The sequence below is a fragment of the Cyprinodon tularosa genome, unplaced genomic scaffold (assembly GCF_016077235.1).
Source record: "Cyprinodon tularosa strain WSP-4 unplaced genomic scaffold, ASM1607723v1 ctg94, whole genome shotgun sequence".
Taxonomy (NCBI): Eukaryota; Metazoa; Chordata; class Actinopteri; order Cyprinodontiformes; family Cyprinodontidae; genus Cyprinodon; species Cyprinodon tularosa.
In genome coordinates, this window is record NW_024039718.1 from 558,906 (window position 1) to 581,837 (window position 22,932).

At 37.7% G+C, this 22,932-nt stretch overlaps 1 protein-coding gene across 1 annotated transcript in view; it reads right to left on the reverse strand.

Annotated features, from left to right (window-relative positions):
* col27a1a (collagen, type XXVII, alpha 1a) overlaps positions 1–22,932 on the reverse strand; it is an 80,399-nt gene that overhangs the window by 36,626 nt on the left and 20,841 nt on the right. The window contains exons 5-11 of the mRNA XM_038275007.1: positions 16,649–16,702; positions 13,658–13,711; positions 13,519–13,572; positions 5,794–5,838; positions 2,997–3,050; positions 2,590–2,634; positions 1,408–1,461 (exon numbers count right to left, since the gene is read on the reverse strand). Coding sequence (XP_038130935.1) covers positions 1,408–1,461; positions 2,590–2,634; positions 2,997–3,050; positions 5,794–5,838; positions 13,519–13,572; positions 13,658–13,711; positions 16,649–16,702 — 360 coding nt within the window. The remainder of the gene's footprint in view (positions 1–1,407; positions 1,462–2,589; positions 2,635–2,996; positions 3,051–5,793; positions 5,839–13,518; positions 13,573–13,657; positions 13,712–16,648; positions 16,703–22,932) is intronic.

A 22,932-nucleotide genomic window follows, 5' to 3' on the forward strand; every position in this document is an offset into this window, starting at 1 on the left:
GGTCCCGATTACAGCGCCCCCTGCTGTGATGCAGCCCCCGCCCACAGAAGCATGTTATAAGTAGGCTAATCTGTTCACGTTTTAGAGGCTGTACACAAGGAGGCGTGGGGTTCAGGCAGTTCAAAGGTTCCAGTTGGGGGTTTTATCATATGAGTCATCAACACTCCCACAAACCAACATCCTAGACAGCTGGAGATTATTTATCTCGTTATAATAACTTCAAAACAGCTGAACAAAATCAGCAAGAGAGCCATCATTTGTAACTCACTGAAAAATTGTAGGGCTTTGAAAAACTATTGATGCTTCTTGCACTTTTTCGCTTTAAAGTCACAAACGTCAATACTTTTTACATGGAAGTTATGTAAAATATCAACACAAAGTAGTGAATGATCATAAGGTATAGGGAAAAAGTGTACAGGCTTCAAATGTGGAATTTTAATTCTATCAATGGGTGTCTCTCTGACAGTGAAGTCCTGTTGAGCCAACAACATTAAGAATTCACAGGAGGAAATAAAGACAACCTGTTTGTGACTTAATGTCAGTATAAATACAGCTGTGCCGTGGAGGCCTCAGAGGATTGTGGGGAACAAAAAACAAAAAAACCCTGAAAGATAAAGATGTTGGGAAGTTTAAATGAGCTGGGGGTTATAAAACAAGTGTTTCAATTATAGAAGACCTTTTAATCTATCATATAAAAATGACAAAATTTCAACACAACTTCAAAATTGCCAAAAACATGATCCGTCGCTTAAACTGAAAGAAAGGACATGTATTTCACAGTTCAGGTTGGAAAACCATCTTTTTTGCCACATTTAATAATCACGCATTAAATGAGGCTAGTTTTTTTTTTTTTTTGAAGAGTAGAAAAGACACAAAGAAAATGTTGCAATAAAAAAAAAAGAAAGAAAGAAAACTAAAAACATCAAAGCAAAAAGTCATGTCAGGGACACTGTAAATATGTAAAAAGTGGTGCTTTGGTAATATGAGACTGCAAACAATATTTCTGGGCGAGCACTATAATGCATAGCAGCATTATGATGTGGTGATCATTTTACTTCTAAATGAGCTGGGAAGCTGGTCACAGTTGATGAGAAGACGGACTGAGCTCAATATCGGACTAGTTAAAGGCTAGAGCTAATAAAATAACAATTTATGGAAGAAAATATAGGCTAGTAGCAGAAAATGACGAGTTTCACTCACTTTCATGCTTACATCTGCTTATTTTGAGATTTATATATTCATATAAACATCTACTATTTCAAATCCCAATAAAATATTTTGGCATTTGTGGTTATAAAATATAAAAAAACTAAAATAACATACATATAGTTCAGGTTTCACTTGTTAAGAGCAAATTTTTTGCAAACCTAGAAACAAATGAGAAATATGCATTTGAGAAGAACTTACTCTTTCGCCATCAGGGCCGGGCAGGCCAAAAAGGCCTGGGATTCCAATGAAACCCTGCAGGGAAAGGAGAAGAAACCAGGGGCACAATTGTGAGTTCTTAGACCAAGTACTATACAGGAAGCAAGTAGAACAGCAGCTCCCTTCGGCTCTGAGGCTGGGTTTCAGGGCCCGAATTTCCAGCATGGGGCTTCCATGAAGAACCAAGCCATGAGGCAAGTGTATATGCCCATGGACTGCATGGTGCTGGCTTCCACGATGTAGTCCAAGGGCACATACCCTCACGCCAGGGATCTCTGAAGATAACCGGGGCGACACACTGGGCTGTCAGTACAGTGGAGACACACACAGAGGGAAACAAGCACAAACATCACAGTTAAACTATAGAGGAACAGTTAAGATGTGTGTTATTGACGAGAATGAACCTGAGCAGTTTCACTTTGCACAACACAGAATATGCACCAAGCAGGAGGGGTGATGTGGAAAGGTGGCTGAGTGAAAGGGGGAGAAGGGACTAGAGTGCCTCCTTAAGACAGCAGGGCCTCATACGGAGCTTAAACAGGAAATTCCAGCCTTCGGGGGCAGGGATCTTTGGACAAGCTAAGGAAAGCTGATAAAGGACCTTTATAGGAACACAACATAAAAATCAGTTTGTGTCCCTTTCTGTTTTTTTTTTTTCCTAAGAGGTCTATGTTTGTATGCAGAAGATTATCAACCTGCAGATTTTCAGAGAGCACTTGTATAAAGCGCCACAGTGTTTACACCACATGTGAGGGCGCTGCGATTTCAACTGACTATTAATAGCAGTGCATACAGACTGGGTGAGTGAGAATATGTTTATGTGTGCAGAGGTGGATGCTGGAGCACCAAGTACGCATTCTTTTCATGCATGCATGCATGCATGCATGCATGTGGATGTTGTTTCACTGAGCTACACAAGCATGCTTTCATGCAGCACAGCATTTACAGCATAAAGGACATATAGTGTGAGGCCCTAAAAAAATAAAACAACAACAACATTCTGCTTAAACACAGATTAACATCCCAATTCTGCTAAGACTGTGTCAGTGAGCTGTCAGGGTGAAAACCTTGCACATACATAATCACATCCACCATTTATGTTAAATCACCATATTCACTCGTTTTTATCAGAAAACATCCAACTTTAACAGCACACCCCCTTACCCGAATGCCTTTCAGTCCTTTTGGTCCAACAGGCCCCGGTAATCCCTGAAAAGTAAAAAGAAGGAATAAAAGTTAACATCTCATTTTTTCCAACTAAATGGATAAAAATAATAAATCTTAATCTACTTCTTATTCTAGCTTAATACTTAAATCTGTTCTAAAGCATTTTTGTATGATGATACTATATGAAAATGACTATTATTACGCTTAACTACAAAGCAAATACAAATACAAGACTATAAAATCCACTGCATACCAATTGATACAATTTAGGCAAACTGTTTGGTATTTTATGGGAAACTTTATTCCAAGTCATCTGATCAGCACAACCTAATTCCACTCTGGCTCTCTGCCTTGCTATGGCCCTAACAGCAACTGTACCAGTCACAGCAGAGGATTTACTGCACCTGCCTGCCAGGATAACCTTTGGCACCTGGGCTTCCGATTGGACCCTGTTCTCCCTGGTGGGCAGAAAAAAAAAATGAGTGGCAGAGACAGAAAGAAGAGAAGGATTGATGAACAAATTCACCACAAACAAACATTTGTGGACAATTGGTAACATTTGATTAAGTTTTCATAGATTTTAGTAATTACACTAGTAATGCAGCAGTGCTAATTGTGGAAAGTATAACTGTATTTTAAAGTACACTTTAAAACATCTGTAGTTGACTTTAACTACATAATTATGTTTATAGCACACTTGTAATATGTTAAAGTTAGATTTAGCCAGATTTTGTGATTGAACAGGTCTAGTGGCCTCGCTGATTTTCTTGGAAAGGGGGTTTTCCAGTATTTACATCTAAAATTCCAACTCAGAGCTATTAAAAGCTATAAAATACTGTTCAACTGTAAAGCTGTGTAAAATGACTACTGTATCACACGTAAACTGGTATTATCTCTGCTCTTTAAATATATTAAACATTTCTTCACTGCAAAAAGCCTCTTGAAGCTTTTCTTAAGGTAGAATAAAATAATAAATTAGTTAAAATCCTTTTCTCTCGGATTTTGTTCAGCTTTGGACCAGCATTGATACTATTCATAATGGCTTACAGCTTAAACGAGGTTTATAGACATTAGATCCTGTTTTTTTGCTTCTGCAAGGGTTCTAAGCATAATAAACTCTATGATAGATCCTTTTACCAATTAGAGAAAAATCTAAACTTTGAGTTAATGCACAAGTTTAGAATTATAGATAATTAGCTTGGTAAATCTCATCAATGCATCATGATGACTTATGGAAGTGCTTAAAAACACATTACAGATATTGGCTTTGATGAAAACTATCCTTTTCTCCCCAGTTTTCCAAATGTTTTCTGTGCAGAATCCGTAGATGCTGATTAGGAGGTCATGCATGTTTATGTAACTTCTGGAAAGCATAACAAACACACACACAAAGCAGGTTGTGTCTGAATTTCACAGAGCACAAGTATTCATGTATAACTTCCTTTGACGCAGCCCACGCATGCTACTTGCCATTCCTTCTCTTGGATAAATATAGTGCATAATGCTGCTAGTTAGAAGGAGACAAGGCTTTGGCTAAGGGTGGGTTTAGATCCCTTACTGGCCAGAAGATGGGAGGAGCTCTGACCACAGCCAGAGGTATATTACAGTAAGCAAAAAAAAAAAAAGTCAGCAAAGTCAGCAGAAACAGCATGAGCACCAGCTGCTCTATGAAGCATCCAATGCCAAACAGTTGTGCCTGTTAGTCAGAGACTGGTGCTATGGTGATTCAAACTGCAGACCAACAACGTTATCATCGTCATCATAATCAGCAGCAGATCTGTGGGAAACTGAGGGGAGTTTGAGGCAGGACATGTGGGAGATATTGTTAAGAGAGAAGAAGCGCTAATTCCTTATAAAGAGCAGAGTGGGAACTCCCTAAGAAGATGATGTCATCCCGTAGATGGGACTTACCTAATTGAATAAGAGTTTGTCTTAATAAGGAATCTGAACGTCTTAGTACTTTTATGAGAGTTATGAAAAAATAAACAATTATGAAAAAGCTGAGCAATAAGAGGAATGTTACACTGCAAATGATCGACAACTATAAGTATGTTTGTTTGATAGCTGGCAGCAGCAGGGAGACACAAACAAAGACAATAGGGAAGCTTTCTCCAAGGCTGCGGTTTAATAGCCATGAATGTGTCACTGCTGGCCTAGTTGGCTCATTCCTGTTTCTCTTCACTCTCTTCTCTCTCCCTCTCTCTCTGGCATCACTTTCTAATATCCTGAGGAGTGTCACTGCAGCACAGTGCTACAGCCAGATGTCAGTTCTCACACGTGATTCACGATGGATTAATTTAATCTGGCTCCCTGCAGGCAAACTTGGGGTGCACACGCAAATACTAACAGGTCAAAAAGCACCAAAATTATGATTAAGCAGTTACAGAATGAATGCAAGAAGGAATGATTCGATGTAAGTCATACAGACAAGATAAGCACGAGGATGATTAAAGCCTTTATATATTGGATTATCCTATAAAAATAGGTGAATAACCATAGTGCAATGCAAAAGATTTAGCATTGCTTAAATGTTTTTACATTTCATCTTGTTATGCATTAATGTGACTCTTTAATAGAATATCAAAGTCTAGTATTTTTAGGTTTATGCACAGATTCTCATTCATATTTAGATCAGGACTTTCACTGAACCTTTTAAAAGTATGAACATACTAGTATCCACCATAGCCTTCACTAATTGCAAGCCTTTAGCAGTTTGTTTCTCCAGGATTTCATTAAACTATCTTTTGATCAATTCAGACATGCATCCCTGGCTGTACTAAAAAAAACCCTACTGTATGACAGTGCCAACACTATTCTTCACCATTTGCACAGATTGTTTAAGAAAATGGGCTTTTGTTTCCCCCAGCACACAGTAGGACATGTCTAATCTGATCAAAACACCTTTGCCTACATTTTTCCATACATATTATGTCAAAAACTCCAAGCAGGGATTATTTTGCTGCCTGGTTGCTCCGGGTTTTACTTGGGATATTAAGAGGTCTGAATATAAACACATGCCATACTTTTTACATTTTACTATGGAAAATATATGCATATATTTTTTCTACATATATTTCTTCTTAAAAATTACAGTAAATCTGTTGAAAGCTATATAAGTTTTTTTTTTTTTTTTCTTACAATGTGAGGCTAAATAACATGCAAAAAACTTTACAGGTTATATATAAACAGGTGGAAACATACTGGCTCTCCAGGAAGTCCAGGTGGACCAGGGTAACCTTTCTGTCCCTGCAGAAGCGAAAAAAAGAGAAAATTATGAAAGTATGTAAGAGACAAAATAGAAAGCACACACATTCTTAGCAGGCTTTAAAATCAGCGAATAGAATAAATTGCAAAATCCTCAATAATACATGTTAAAATTAACAGCACCAACAGACCAATACAGTGCCATATGTAAGGAATCAATCTGCTCTTCTGTCAAAGGATAAGAGTTTCCACTAGCTGTGCTCACAGAGTATTGGTGCCAGGTTTGTGGCATGTTGAGGATATAAATGCCTTCCTGTTTGAGTCAGATATCAGGGCTCCCAGGCTGTGTACAGGGTGAATGCAACACAAAATGCAACCCAATAGTTTTGCTGACTCCAGTAATGCAACCCCCCGTCAATGAGTGTAGAAAAACTAAATAAAATGTGGGAGGATATGCCACCACAGACCACAGCTTGATAGATAGAAAGAACAAAGCAGAAAAAAAGGAAAGAGGAGAAAAAAGCAAAGTAAAAACAGACATGGTAAATAAAGAAAGACTCCTGTTGTCTGGCTTTCCTAGACCAATGCTTTAGAGGAGGCTAAACCATTTGATTGCAGCGTAGAAAATGATGAGGAAACCAGGTTGCCAGTATTTTACATGAACGGTCTCATAGGCTTAGAAATTCATTTCAAGACTATAAAATTTCCTCCTAAGCATAGATCTCTGCTGCTAAATAGCTGCTGCAAATGTACTGACAAAACATCAAATCTGGAAGTAGATAAACTAAGAACAGTTCTGTAAAGAAAGGTTCAGTTTAAGTCCCATTACTATTCTTAAATCATCTGATCTTATAAACAAAACTGCGGTGGAATAGTAGGACACAAAGTAAACAAAGGAATGAAAACAAGAGCAAAAGGAAAAAGAAATCAGAACCTTCAGGTTTGTAAATAATTTTCTATTCACCTTTCTCCACAAACTTCTAAATGTTTTCAATTGTGCAGTGTTGTGCAGAAAATCCCCAACAATGCTTAAGTATGCAGGTTCACATCCTTTATCAAACTTTTAAACTAACAAGGCTGTTTCTATCAGAGAAGATAAATGGTGCTGTCATAATTCTGTCCTTTCTGGAATTTTTGAGTTATGTCATCCTGTGTTTTCTTGGTCATTGGATATATATATATATATATATATATATATATATATATATATATATATATATATATATATATATATATATATATATTTATACTCTTCCTCTGCAGTTAGTGTTTTGTTTAGATTCTGTTCATCACTTGATTTCTTAAATCCACTGGTTTATGCTATAACGGGCATAGTGCCCCTGGTGGCTAAAAGCTTATTTAGATTGTGACAGACCGAAAAAAAGAGTGAAACTTTCAGTAGATAACAGGAAGGCTGATACTTATACTGTAAAGTTGCAGTATTTTCACATTCTTAGGTCTAAACCACAATTAAAAACCATAATAAGACGGTTAGTTTTTATATATTCTTATAGCTCTGAAAGGGAAAAAAACCCAAAGTGGCAATAATTAGTAAGTTTGTAAGACAGAGGTCGACAGAAATGTGAGATGAGAACTACGGAACAAGATTCTGATTGGTGGAGCTTTACATATATTTACTTGCTCTTTGAAGCAGGTTTGTCTAATAAAACATAAATTTTACAGGTCAGGATTGAAGAAGAATATAATCCATTTAGAGCTGAATTTGCACACACCAACAAATATATATATAGAGCTTGTGCATACCTCATTATTTCCCATCTTTTTAGATCACACATCCGTTGGTCCAGACATTTATAGTTCCTATTTTCCCAGGCTGTGCTTTGAGATCAAACAACCGCAAACATGCATACATGCAAACACATGCTGTGGATACTATGCGTTAACTGGAGCTTCTAAAGCTTGGATCATCTCAGATCCTTATCTCACTCATTATGTGTTTACTAATGAGAGCAGCCATTCCCATCAGTTCGAATGTGTTTACAGTGCCACTTGTTTAACAAGCATGTGGGTGCAATCAGATAAACCCTCCAAAATGTTTCTAATTTACAGCAGCTCCCCAGTAGCACCCTGTAACCAGTCTCTCTGACCTCCCCGCTATGCCAAGGAGGGCTCCAGGCTGGGAAAAACACATTTTGGCAAGAAGAAAATTGAAGACACATTGTGTCTACCCATGATAGGACATAAGTGATTATTTAGTTACTCTTTATTGTACATATTTAACTGTAGGGATGCTCAGCTGAGGCTTACATTGTCTCGACATCGTTGATAATATCTCTTACACTGTCTGCTTCCAGAGGTAAACTAGCTGGTAGCAGATATTCACCTCCTTAATTTAAGCTTTCATCTCTCTAAGATCCTTTTACAGCACAAAGCCAGAAGATGCCTAAGTAATCATCTGGCTCCATGCACGTGATTGCATGTACAGTAGAAAATAAATGTGTGCCTTGGACAGATGAACAAACAACAGCCTGAACTAAAAAGACAATTTGGGTAAAATTCAAAAGTTTGGGCAGGATCATCAAAAGGTAAGTAAAAGTGCCTTTAGGAAAAAGAACAAAAAAACAATCTTTATGCAGATTCTAAATGGACTTTTCAATCAAACTGTTTTGTTGTGTTATTTATGTTTTTATTGGTCTGGTTTAATTCAAAATCCTTTAAAAAACAAAATGAAATGCTGTAAGTGAAAAATGATATAATTTAACAGATATGAAGGCTTGAAAACACACAGACTGTGTGTAATTAACTTATACTATGTTTCACTAAGTGAACAGAGATACTGAAATAATTGAATCTTTGAAGTATTGCATGGTAAACCAAAAAAATGTTTGACAGCCTGTTTCCCATAGTTTTTAAAACTAAAATTTCTAAATGTTTTATTGTTTTTTTGTTTTTGTTATGAAATTCTTAAAATTATATGGGACTGTATTTTTGGAAGGCTCCTGAAACAGCAAAAAGAAGAAGCAGCAATTGGCAGTGTGGTAAAGATGTTTGATTCTGGTTTATTTTCTCCCAGTGACAAACTTAGATCGGCTTGGTTTCAAAAATGTACAACAGTTGCATAAGTGTGGTTCGTATCCATTCAATCACAAAAAAAAGCAAAAATAACAACTACAAACTTAAAAAGAGCTAAAAAGAACAAAACACATAACAGTATCAACTGGACCTAATTTAACACCAGGGAGAAACAAAAGGGAAATGGGGGTCAAGAGTCTCCCCACCCCCTGCTCAGAAAACCTTTTCTGGAAATATTTTCCTTACTCTGTTTTCTTTTTTTTCTGTATATCCAGACTTGCAAAAGTACCAGCGTTCAGCGTTATTGTCCCTTTGGAGGACTGGTTTTACTCAAACTGTAACCTCCTGCCTTTTTACATTATTATTTCAGTATTCCCACAAAATGTTATTATCAATTAGAATTATTCTTTTTATTCACAAGTCCCTCCTGCAATGGAAACACTAATCAGCATGATGCTGCCACTTTTGTACTTCACATGGTTACTCTCCTCAAAATAAAACAATGCATATGACAAATATAGCAATCTCCAAACATTTTAATTTTAGTTTCATCAGATCACAGCTCATTATATTATGGCCTCTTTTGTTGCTTTGCACACAGCTTCTTGCACTGAGGAACAGGACACTTGTACCTGCAACACACTTTTTTTTCTTCTTGAAAATGGATCCTGTCTCTTTCCTGAATGATATGGGGGCTGAATACCCCTATTGTGTTCATGCTTACATGTCCTCATTTTAAAAGATCATTGATGGACCTCTCTGTATCATGGTTCTATATAGGTTTAAACAAGATTTGTGAAGGTTGAGGATTCTTCTACCGATTTTTTTAGAGATTTCTTTTAAGCTTATCTATCATTTCACACAGGGAAGAAATGTATACTCAAATAATGCTTCCATGGTGTGTCTCTAGATAACTGAAATATTGAATATTAGCCTTTCTTTAAGTTTTTGAAAGTCACTCTGAACTAGAAAAAGTAAGATTCTGGCATTTAGGAAGTGGAAATATTTTGGTTATGCCGACTGAGCTAAAACAGGAATGGTCAAATGGTCTCACATAGAGAAAAAAACAACAGCTAACTGCATGGTTTTCAAAGGAGCAGAAACATGCTTGATGTTTTATTCGAAACAGTTTTGAAATTTAGGCAAAAACCTGCTATGCATAAAAAAGGAGAATGATTGATAAGTTATTTTAGCCTCTTCAGGGATGCTGCTTTAAATCTTTTTACTTTTGTTTTATGGGATAATCTTTCTGGGAACACCGAGACCCCTTCTGCATGAAAAATCATCTGGATGAAGTCCAATTAAAAACAACTGGTCTAAAATGAATCATATCTAGTACTTGTACAGACATATGCATTAGTAATTCTAAGTGCATTCATTTAAGGGTGTTACAGACCCTTAAATGATGGCATATGTGAAAAGTTAAAATACGTGTAGACATCATACAAACCCTAAAAATAATGCATCTGAAGGTAGGGGTGATATCCCACACTGTAGTCAAAAAAGTGGGCATATAGATGATGGATATACAAGTTGAAATACTTTTAAAAGAACAAGGTTTTCAAGAAGGAAAATCTTAGATTAGACAAAAACAGAAAGACAGACAAAAAGTGAGAAGAGGAAGCTCATATAGCTGTAGAGGAGACTTAGAGGGATGCAGCCATAAGGGGAGACGTGTGGCTTGTATTGCGGCCTTGTAACTGAGGTTTGGCTCTGAGCGTGTCCCCCTCTCCCTGACCCTGCCTGCCATACTGAAAAGCCATTCAGGGTCTGCTTAGTAGAACAAATGTTGTACAGAGCGGAACATGCTTGGCCTAACCAGCAGTGTAAAATCACACTCAACTAGAGTGCTTTTAAAGCGCCGCTGCTTTCTCCATTAAGGTTTTCCATGAAAAGCCCACAGCCAAATTCCTGTATTCCCGCTCGAAACATCAACTCTAAGGCTGATTTAGAGCTCGTTCTGTTGTGTGGATTTGGGTGCATGTGTGTGTAAAAGAGTGTCTTAAAAAAGGTGGAAGGGAAAAATAAATACAGGAAAAGCTTATGTTTTCCAGTTTTCTTTAACCATAGAAATCAAAGCTATATTTTGGGAAAGTTATACAGACGGTTTTTTAGATGACCTTAAGATGACATAACTATAAAAGCTGTTATTTGCTTTTAGTATTTCACTGCAAGTCTAAAAGCTGAATTGGGACTTTCCACCTGAGCCGACTGTGAAGTAGAAGAACAAGGACAGTATTAAGGCAGAGTTTAAAGACTGGCTCATGCGTTTGTCATTGGGTGGAAAGTTGTGAAAAGCAGCAGACTGGAGCTCAGCTGAGAGCTACAGCAGGTTACTGTGCATTGTTCTCTGCTGAGCAAGCTTCTTTGTGTTATGCATGGAAAGATGTTACTTCCTTGTGGTTAATTTAACAAGTTTCCTGAATAGTCAACATGCATGTGGCCTCTGACCAATACCTGAGTCTTACCAAGATGAGGTCAGCCTATTTGTGTATGCGCCTGTTGTTTATGTTGCTATAGCAATAACTCTCCAGATCCCAAGCTATGATGTCACTCTGATAAGTAGCAGCTATATTCTGCATGTGGAGTTTACTAAAGAGATGCTACTTTAGCTTATTATCCGATATAGAGGCAAAGTGCCGACTCCGACAAAGAGCAAACGATTCACATTTTGTCTTTCCTTTTGCTTGATGACTTCACCTTTATGCTAAACAATACCTTGATGTGTATTTAAGCATTGCCATAGTCTGGACTTCTCTGATTTATGAACATGATTGTGGTTTTAACCATCTATTGCAGCTCTGGCTACAGATTTAAGGTTTGCTGGCAAGTGAATATCCATTCCAGTTATTAATATTTAAAATGTCAAACATTAGAATTGTGTCTCATCAGATCAGAGCACTGTCCTCCTAATGTTGTTATAGCAAACTGGCTTTCATCTTGTCAACCTTTTTTCAAATGGGTAAATGTATGTGCATGCCTAATACTTGTTATTTAAACAGATTGTTCTACCTGAGCTGTGCATTTTTGCAGCTCCTCCAGCTACCTAGGCCTGAATACAAAAGCATGTCACGCTTATGTGATACTCTCTTTTGGTTAATTACATTAAAACCCAATAAATAAATTGAAGAGTCACAATTAGAAGATAAAAAAAATGCTGAAAGCATCCAGGTGGTGTAAATACTTTTGAAAGGCATGGTACATGAATTTTACAACGTGAATCAGTCGTCACCCTTAACTTTGATGCATTGGTTAACCCTCCAATAGGCCTTCAAATGACTCCTATCTAGCTTAAAAGGAATCTGTAAAGGTTTTCCGCCAGCCTAATTTCTTTTCCATTCTGGCTCAGTGTGTCTGTGTGGGTGAAAGAAAGAGGTAGAAAGACTCCAAGGGACACACACACTCGGAAAAGCAAGCTTTTAACAAAAGCCACATGTTAAGCGAGAGGTAAAAAAAAAACCCTGCTGGAATCAGACATTTGTAAATACAGTCCATTGTGTCCCTGGAAAGAAAGGTACAACATGCAGACTTGCTTTTACACCTTTGTAGAATTGCACATAAGCTACCGGTTGTATTCAATTACTCAATAATGTTTCTACTTTGTTTGACAAAGTTGCATGGCTCAGCTGTAAGAAATACTAAACGTGACTGGCAACGGCTCCTCTTTGCTTCTGTTTGTTTGGAAAAAGACCAGTCCGGCAGTAAAAAGCAACAAAACACATGTGGGGACAGAGGGATAAATTGCATGTTTCCAAAGCATTAATTCTTGATAAACAGATTTCATTTGAGGTTCAGTTGATGGAATATTGTGGCAGTCCAACATTAACATTCCAATATGACAGATGAATAAGTTGAAAGGATTTGAGGTAGGACAGCCTTAAAACATAGCAAAAGTTATAAAGGCCAGATCCGTATTGCCAAGGACATGTTAAGTTTGATGCTCTGGAAAATAAAAGATCTTTGCATATCAGTTGAGATGGACAAGATGGGACTCCTGAAATGTGTGCAGCCACTTTGAGAATCAAGAAAAGACATAACATTGTTCTACAAGCTCGACCTCTCCAAAGTAATAAAAAAAAAATAGCAAGCACAACTCCCACACTGGTCTCTTGTAGAACTGTGCAAGACTAGTTACAATCTAAGCCTAAAAGAAAGGTTAGTCTGTTAGTTAAAAAAAAAAACTCTTTTACTTCCACTTATCGGTTCATATAATAAACCCCAGCTTGTACATGTTTACAACCCTTTCTACAAAAAGTTAATCCCCTCCCCACTTTTTCCACTTGGGCTGCAAAACTCAGTGTGTAATTCTGAGTGATTGTTTGGTCAGCATCATCTTTGTTCACTGCTGACATAAAAATTATAAATAAAATCCTGCTTTTTATATATATATAAATCATTTATGCTAAGTCTAAGAAGTCATCAATATAAAATCTGGCAAGTATAAAAAAAACACTGGACTAAAGAGAAAGAGATGATAGAGGCAGCAAGAAAGAATAATTATGTACAAATCATACTGCTCTTGTACTTAAAGTTATGAAGTGATACAAATGACTCATGCAGGGTGTGATTTCAAAATATTTCAAGGCCCTCTTTATTTGAAGCTTACGTGTTGTTCTCCCTTACAGTAAAAGCTGGTAGATGGTCATTTGAGGGCAATTTATGCAGGGAAAGATAACTATTTGATCTTACCTTTCGACCTTCTTGACCAGGCTTTCCAACTGGGCCAATAATCCCTGAGTCTCCCTGAAATTCAATTCAAGAATGTCATTGGGGACAAGAACAGAACAGCTCTGCTGAGCGGTAGGAGCCATAAAAAAGGCTCAAATACCTTCTCTCCTTTAGGTGCTGGCCCTGGTGAAATGCCCGGATCTCCTTTTTTCCCCTGAGAAGGATAATGTTATATCAATTACACATACTAAAAAGGCAAGTCTCTAAATCTGATAGCATAATAAAAACATTTGAATTGATTAAATTGTATATAAATGATCATTTTTAAACAATATGAACCTAAATTACATGTAAAAAAAACCCTGATAAAAAAAAAGAAACATTTACAAATTACATAATTTCTTTTCATCAGTAAAAGGGAAGCTTTACTAGCAAACTAGCTGTTTGGTGTTTCTTCAGTCTCCCAAACCGACATGCACAGAAACACACCAAGCTTTATTGTCAGCAGGTAACAATAACAGGGTTTCAGGACATCAAAGCTGTGTATTCGGAAATTACACTGAGTGAGCGCTGGCTCCCTGTCTTTGCCCTTCAGGCTGTCTGCATTTACAACTTTACTTCATTTATTAATGATGAAAGGAAAAAAATTGCAGAGCCCCTGTAGACATCAAACACCTCGTAATCTTCCTTTCAACACAGTTACCAGGTAGGGGGAGCATAATCTCTGCCAGCTTCCCAAACAACAGACATCAGTGATGATTCATTCAGGGAGGATTTAAAATCTTCACTCATTCTACTCTACTCCCTTGTGATATTTGATTTAAAAGCTAAAAGAATAAGCTCTCTATGGGGTGGCTCATCTGAGCCTTAGTGATAAGGAGAAAAGCTCCATTATCCACTGCAATTTCAGATTAAAGCAGTATACTGTATATTATGATGTTTTTAGGAAGATTGTTAGATGGTCATTGAAGTGTATGGCTTAGTGGTGCACCCCAATCCACAACACAGACAAGAAGTAAAATCAGCGATAACTGAAATAATCTTTCTAAAGATATCTTAATCCTGAGATAAATGAAAAATGAACATGTTTTAGCTTATGGCTTAACTAAAATAAAATATTAGCCCGAGAGCCACACATGAACCTGATCTATGGTAGCACACAAAGAACCCTACAGTACCTAAAGGATCTGTTGAGGTCATAGTGTAGACAATATAAAAATGCAAAGAGTTTGCAACTCTATGTCCTGAGGAACCAAAGCCTGTTTATCAGGAAAAAAATGACCCTAACTAATACTAAGCAGAGGGCTGTCATTTGTGGCTGCCCCTCGTGAATAACAACATCCGTCCTTAGTCTTACAAGATCAGATCTATAAGTACAAAGTTCAAGAGGGAAACCGAGGCATCCCTCCCACCAGTAGCTCTCTCAAGCACATTGTTAAGGATTTCAAACCAGAGGTTAAATAAAGTCCCTCTGAGAAAAGACCCCAGGACCCCCTGCCCTGAGGTTTGCTCCCAGAGGGAAAACTCAAAACAGAGATGCCTAGGAGGGACTCTAATGAGCTTCCTCGTTAAGTTTAACTCTTTTAGCTATTTGTAGCCGACACCTGACCCTAACACTATTTCCAAACATTACTCAGATATATTGGCCAGTCTGATATGATAGCATCACCTACTGGCTTTAGCTTTGTCTGCTTAACATTCATGATGACAGCCGCCTGATTGGCCACATCTCAATGGTGTTTTATTGGACTAGGATCTTAAGACCGAGGAAGCCATCAGATTACAATAAAGATCTTGATTTCAGCTTTTTAACATTAAACCTTTAACTGCCCTTAAATGATGCCCATGATCCAAAACAACATTCTAAAGGCTGTGCAATGCAGGCAATGCTCAGCTGGTTATAAAGAAAGCCAATAAAATGTCGTCCACCCAGTTTATCTACCAGCAGCAGCCTAAGCAGCTGAAGACAAGCTTTCACACTACTAACACATAAATCTAAACCGACGGTACGAAAGCTGAAGCTGAAACTGAGACTTATCAAACCAGGCAGTGTTTTTCTAACCTGTCATAGCCCAGTTTTAGCGAGCTTGTAGTCTAAGCGTAATTATTGCCTCAGTTTCATGACAGGGGTGACACTCGATGTGGTCTTTGCTGCTTTAGCCCACCAGCTTCAAAGTTTGATGTAATGGCCGTGAGATGGTATTCTACATACTTTGGCTGAAACAAATGGTTATTTGTGCCACTGTTTCCTTTCTATCATCTCAAACACACCTGCCCATTTCTTCTCAAAAAGAGTTTTTTGATCTAGCCAAATGAGGCAACCGGGATAGTTTGTCTTTTCTGTGTAAACTCATGAGAAGGTTGTTCAGGAAAATGTTAGTAGAGAAGCAGATTTTTCTAGACTGCTTAGAATTACCTTTTCATCACAACTTAATACGTAATTTTTAATTACATAAACCCCTTTCTTCTGCATTTCTCCACGCCCTGATGGTAAATGCCTCAAGTTGCTATCATGTGATTGGCTGAGTAGCTATATCTCTTCGTGATTTTATAATGAACTTAAAACAAAAAATATGCTATAATAATATAAAGCTGAAGGTCATGAGTCTTTGCTACGCATACATCGTTTTCAGACCATTACCTCAGAGGATGCAGAGAACTTCTCTTGGGGAGGGATACCTCCTTTTCACACATTGATAAATCGACAACCCTTTGTTGTCGAAGTAGTATTCTCCTCTCTGTACTCAGGTTAAGGTAGAAGCACAGCCTGCTACTTCACACAGTACGTGCAAAATCTGTGCATGGTCTTGTATAAACTTCTACAAACATTGGATAATACTATGTCAACAATTAAAATCTAAAATAACTTTGGATCATCTTGGAAATTCCAGCATAAGCAGAGCGGTGTTAGTGAGTTAATGAGCTGTCAAGTGTCCTGGATATGCTGTGAACTTCACTGACCCCAGTTCTGCAGCAGTTAAGCTGTGTATCATTGTTTCACATTAAAGGATAATAGTTGCTTCACAAAACGCAGAAGATGCAACATGCACTTGCAGGTAAACAGGCAAATTACAACAGATGAAAAATCTCAGTGGGTGTCTTTTTAAGATCACAACTGCTTCTGATCTTAAGTCCGACTCAGACCGCTTACCTTAAGTCCAGGTGGGCCAGGTCTGCCAGGATTCCCATGGGGACCAGGGTCACCCTATTTAAAGGATCAGAGACCAGACAACACTTTAGAAATTATTGAAAGATTTATCTCAGTCAATATGTACAGATGCATGGAGTGTGTCTTTGGCACAACAAAGGAGATTAAAGAGGTCTGGAGAAACTTAGCCATAATACTTATTTGCCTTAGCTTTGTGTGTATATGGATGTGTGCATGTGGTATTTGGGGTTGATTTTGGGGGGGGTTCATGGAAAATTGGGCTCCCTCGAGCTTCTTCAACATATGGCTGTGTTTTCCTGTCCACAGTTGGTTCACGATCCAACCCCCACTTCCATACATATGCCCACAAACAAACACAACTGCCAGGCATGTTAGTGACTAATGCTGAAAGTCTAATGGTAAAGCCTTGTGATTTTTAACCAAGCCACAGATACTTGTTTCTGTCTTCACTGGCAGTTAATGGGGAGATGGACTGACACAGAGCAAGATCAGTCATGGGAGCACATAGGTAATGTGAACTCTTGCAGTCTATCCAGCAGCCCCCATGGGAAGGTTGAGCAAGGAAACTTTTTAAGCCAGGGAACGAATCTGTAACTGAATTTGTGTTTGAAATGTAGCCCGCAGACAGAAGTGTGGGGGTGGGTTGTATTGCCGCTTATTTACCCGTCTGTCTGTCTGCTTTCTGGAACTCTAAGGGAGTTTTTTTCCTGTTGGGTCTCTGACCTTACCCCTTCCTTACTTGTGATGTAGCACCTTGAGGCCCCTAACCTATCCCCATTCAGGGGTCAAGGGTTGGTTGTTGTGGTAAGTGTGGAAGAAGAGCCATGAGTGCTTCAAAGAACTGTGGTGGTGAATTTTTGCAGAGGTCATTCAAAGCAAACAAAGAGGCTTCAATGCTAGGGGTCAGATCTACTGCATCAAAAACAGATACGTGCTTAAAAGCTAGGCAGTCAAAGTTCTATTTTTTTATCCAAGAGAAAGAAAAGAAAAACATATTGGGGTTTGGACTTGACTATACAGCACCACAAAAATGTTCTGTGAGAAAAATTTAAAAACAGACATCTTGGTTTGGTGCAGACAAGACTGCATTAATCTTTTCTGCTGAAGTTAATCTTTTTGTCAGGGGCTGATGACAGTTTTCTCTAGCCCACCTAGAGTAGGAATTGATGTCATATGTTAGAGGTGTTTGATTCTATTTTTGTACTAAGTTTAGAATGATAAAAATGTAAAAAAAAAAATATTCCCAATTATGGGGTACTGTCAAGATAAATTATCTTACAAAAATATTCATAGCCCTCAACTCTGCCAAACTATTTCACAAGGTTTGGTGCATTTTATTGTGCTTTTGTGTGATGGAGCAACAGAAAATAGCAAATGATTATAAAGAGGAAAGGGGATAACATTTATTTAAACTTTTATACAACTAGAAAAAAAAACGAAGGAAGTGCAATTATGTTCCGCCTCTTTTACACTAAATTAAATCAATATCCAGGTTACCTAGTTAATAAAAGGAATCTATCCATGTGTAGTTTTATTGCAGTACTGGTGTTCCATCGAGGCTGCTTATTAGTAATAATCAGGGAACAAACTGCTTCATGAAGAACCAATGATCACAGCAGACAGGTTCTGGATAGAGTTCAGTGTAATTTTAAATCACAGTGAGTTCCGATTATCATTATTTAAAGCTGTTCAACCATAACAATTGGCATGGACAGCATCAACCAAAGAACCAACCCATTGCAACTACAGAAACTGCAAAAATCGACAACAAATTTAGGGGACAAATAAAACAATAAATCAGATGAAACCAAAACAGAACTTTCTGGCCTTATGTAAAAAACACAACGGCAACATCCCACACCACCCTAAACATATTACTACCAAAGTCCTACAAAGAAATGGCAGCATCATGCTGAGGAAAAAGTTTTGTTAAGCTGGATGAGAGAGTTGATTAAAATGGTGAGTGGATTTAAAGAAAGGGTAATCATGGAAGAAAATGAAAGATTTTGCACGACATCTATAATCCATACTGCCAAAACAATTAAGTATATTAAAGCTTAATTATGTAAGCTGTGAAGTATTTTATTGCTAGAGGTCATTTATTTGTTCAAGGTCCAAAACATTATCATTTAAAGACAACATTTCCAGATTGTGGTGTATGGTCAAGTTATTCTCTTGGTAATTTTCTGATGTTTTAAAGAGCTCCCCTCTTTTTATCCCACACACTACTCCTTTTACTCTAGGTTTGTGTGCAGCTGGCGATCCATGGGAGGCGGTCTGTCCGCACAGCGTTAAGGAACGCTGTACTGCCCTAAATAAACTTAAACAAACAAGGCACATTTGAATTACATGCTTCAAAATTAACCCAGCGGCTTACCACAGGTTGGGCAGTGCACTAGAGGGCACGGGCTGGCATGGGAGTTTGGTTGTATATGTTCTTGCTTTCATGTAATGTGCCTTTCTCTCACAACAGGTGTCTAATTAGAGAGTACCAGGGTGGAGCTTTAGCAAGTTGAGAGCCACTAAATAAAAAAAAGAAGAAATAGACCACTATTCAATGTCTTTGTGGTTTTTAAGAAAGTTCCAATGCTACACATGCTTTGTGGATCTAAATAATTCATATGATAGAAAGCTCCATGGAGAATTTCAGTGCTGAAGCATTCACATCCCTCTAGCTTTAAACAAGTTTTTTCTAATTTAGAACCTTCAACAACCTCACTGAAATGAACATGTGGACTGGGGGACTTCTGAAGACAACTAATAGTATTGCATTTCATTAGGGGCTACAAAGTTTGTATCATTGCTGCCTTGAAGCAAGAAGGTCCTTGATTCGATTCCTGGCCTAGTGTCTTTCTGCATGTTGCTTGCATGATCCTTCTGTGCATGTGCAGTTTTCTTCCACAGTCCAAAAACATGACTGTCTCTAAATAGTCCTCAGGTGTGTGTGTCTGTGAACATGGTTGGATGACTATCAGTCACCAGTCCATCACAAGGACATAAAGTCTGTATGTTGCCCTTTCATTCTGTCCAGGGTGTAACGTGTCTTTTGGCTACAGACTGCTGGAGATGGGCACCAGACTCCTTTAAAATGGATGGATTTCACTGACAAAAAAACACTTCCAGTGCATGATTATCAACTACTTTCTGGGCTCTTCAACATGAAATCCATATGAAATACATTGGGCTTTGTGGTTGTAATGTGATAAGTTGTTCAAAGGTTTGTGGGGTATGAACACTTTTGTGTTTCATTATACATAGTGTGCAGCTCAACTTGATTTCAAATGAAAGACCTCATGCCAAACATTATATTTCCACACAGGCATAAAATAGGCTACACAACAAACAAAGCCCGGGCTTTAACATGAGCTCATAAAAGACACCTTAAATGCATATAAAGGCATCGTATTAAAGATAAAAGAAGTTCTTTGAGCATAACTAGGCTCTACAGGATAACATCTGATGACCTAACATGAAGTTAAAAGAGTATTTGAAACCACTGGACGTCCTCATAATTACCGATTGTGAGACGGACATGCACATGAGAGAACCTTTTGCTCTAAGGGAAACATTTCACTGTTCATTAGAGATTTAAGAGCGTGTCAAGACATTGTTGAGTGAGAAGAACAGAATGTTCAGCCTAATGCTGTCACATAAAGTAGCCTATATTAGCAGACTGTAATAATTAATGGATTCAACAGCTTATATTTTAGAGGTAACTGCATCATGCACCGAGCAGTGGTGTGGAAAAGAGACTTTATTAATAACCAAATCATAGGAATAACAGTAAAAATCCCATTAAGGCCATGACAGGTTTGACAATAACAATGAAAACATTGAGATATTACTTTACCCAAATGTGATCTTAAACTGTATAAAGGTGCTAAAGAGAAATGCAAAATTTAGTAGTCTGGCAGTTTTATTATGCTGAAACATATTTGTCATTTTCCAGAGCAAGAAGCTGTATTCACAGTTTACTGAAGAAAATTATTAAGACTCTTACAAATCCGTTGCCTAGTTTTCTCGATGATACAAACAAACTGTCATCAGAAGATTAGGTTGAAGTTTCATTTAATTTAAACAGCTCTGGTTTACAGTTCTGGTCAAAATTGTGTGTACACCCATTCCAGGCATGAATTCCATGTTATTTTTAGCTTTAAATACTGTATTTAAACAATTTCTTCTGGGTGGAGAGATTATTAAATATACACCTTTAGTTAAATTACAAACACGAACAGGGTGAACAAGTTGGAATTTATTTTAAGTCTATATTACATATACAGACTGAAGTATATACACACACCCTGATGTTTAGTTAGTTATTTCACCTCCGTTATATGTTTTTTTAAGCCATGTGTAAGCTTCTTACATATACTAGTTGGATATAGCGACATTTCTTCTATACAGAAAGTATAATTCACTCATTTCAAGAGTGTTTATGTGAGGTCTTTGGTAGGGTCAGTCAGAAAGCCCAATTAAAGGTATTTAAAAAAACACCCCTGTTATGCATTTAGAGTTTTTCTGTATGACCATCCATCTATGTCCAGTGTTTGTTTATTTTATTGAAACTATGATCCTTAAAATATCTTCAACAACCTCCAAAACTCGCAACGTATTACAAAATGTTAAAAAAGAGATTCTGTTACAAAGAGGACGCCTCTAAATCTGATATCCAGCAATACCCATGGAGGAAACAAAACATCTTCTCGATAAAACATGTGCTATCAGAACAGAATATGCTTTTAGCAATTTAACTACATTAAAAAGATGCATCTTTGAAGTATAAGAAGAGACTTTGGTCAAAGGAATGTTGAAGCAATTGTCAAATATGATTGTTAGAGCATCATACAGAGGATGGGTGGGACTATTAAGAAGGTCCACCTTTGAACTCTACAATTTCATCAATTTCTCTATGGCTGAAAGTTGGACATATTTGGGGCGGCAATCAAAAAGCTGGTTTTAGAATAGGTAAAGAAGGCTGAAATTAAAGATTAGAACAGCCTTCTATTTAGACAAAATGAAAATCTATTAACCGCAATGAAAATTTTGGTCCATTCAAAGGTTTCAAACAATTTAATTTAGCAATGCAAATTCTGATAAGAAGGGAGGTCAAATTTTAAACCAATCAAAAGAATCCTGTATCTCTGAGTAGCGTAAAAACATTTAAACAAATATAAGTTGTGATAACATTTGAATATTTGATTTTTTCTCTATAATTCTACCTTAATTCTAAACCCTTTTTGGAGGATAGAAAGCCAAGCTCTGACAAGAACTATAAGCTCTTTCTTTTTTTTCTTGCTTTCTGTTCAAAAAGGTGGAGCAAGGTTGGAGAGATTTATTTAAGGACAGAAGAGTTTTGTACGGGGGAAGCATGAGGAAAGACGGGTGACAAGGATCTTTTACCAAAGAGACAAAGACCCCTTTGACCCATGAGGCACCAGACAGGTCCCTGCAGCCAGTACCCTAGACAGATACCGGCTTGTACACCCATGATGCATCTATGTTTCCTCTCACACCCTCCTACCACACTCATTATTGCACCCCCACAAACAAGCCTAGAGGAAAAGGTCAGTCTGGTCATTCATGGGCACCTTACAAAGCTTCTGAGCAGACATTTGTTTCTGCGACAACGGCATCTAACACTCACATGTTCCAGACCAAGGGTTAAGGTTCATGGGTGGTGCTTCTTGGGCTCAATGGGCCTCTGTGTGATCATACAGACCTTCAGTAATCCAAGGCTAAAGAAGGTCAGGTGGAAAGATTATGGAGAATCCCGGTCTTCGGCTGAACCCCATGAGTGGAAACTAACTTCTTCCTTATCACTTAGTTTTTTTCTACCTTGAGGCATATCGCCAAATACTCGATTATGTTGCCAACATGGTGAATCCTTTTCTTAAAATGGAAACCATACGATCATCTGGTTAAAAGGCGGGGTTTTTGGATAGCATTTGTTTGCTCAGCATGTTTGTTTCCATCTGTGTAAATATGTGTACATGTATCCATGTGTTAGCACAGACTCATGGCAGCTGCAGTTAAACTTGATTAATGATTTTGTTTACAGGAAAAGCTCCATAATCACTCTCAATCATTATATAGGAGGGCAATAGACAGATGCGTATCTCCCTGTCACAGTGTAGGATTAGTGCACAACCCCAAGTTCTACTATCACGTTTAGTTGTGAGGTCAGACACAGTTTAACATAGACATTTCTTTTTGTAAGAAACCCTTGGTAAATTAGAAATTAATTATCCTTACTAGGAAAACTTTTC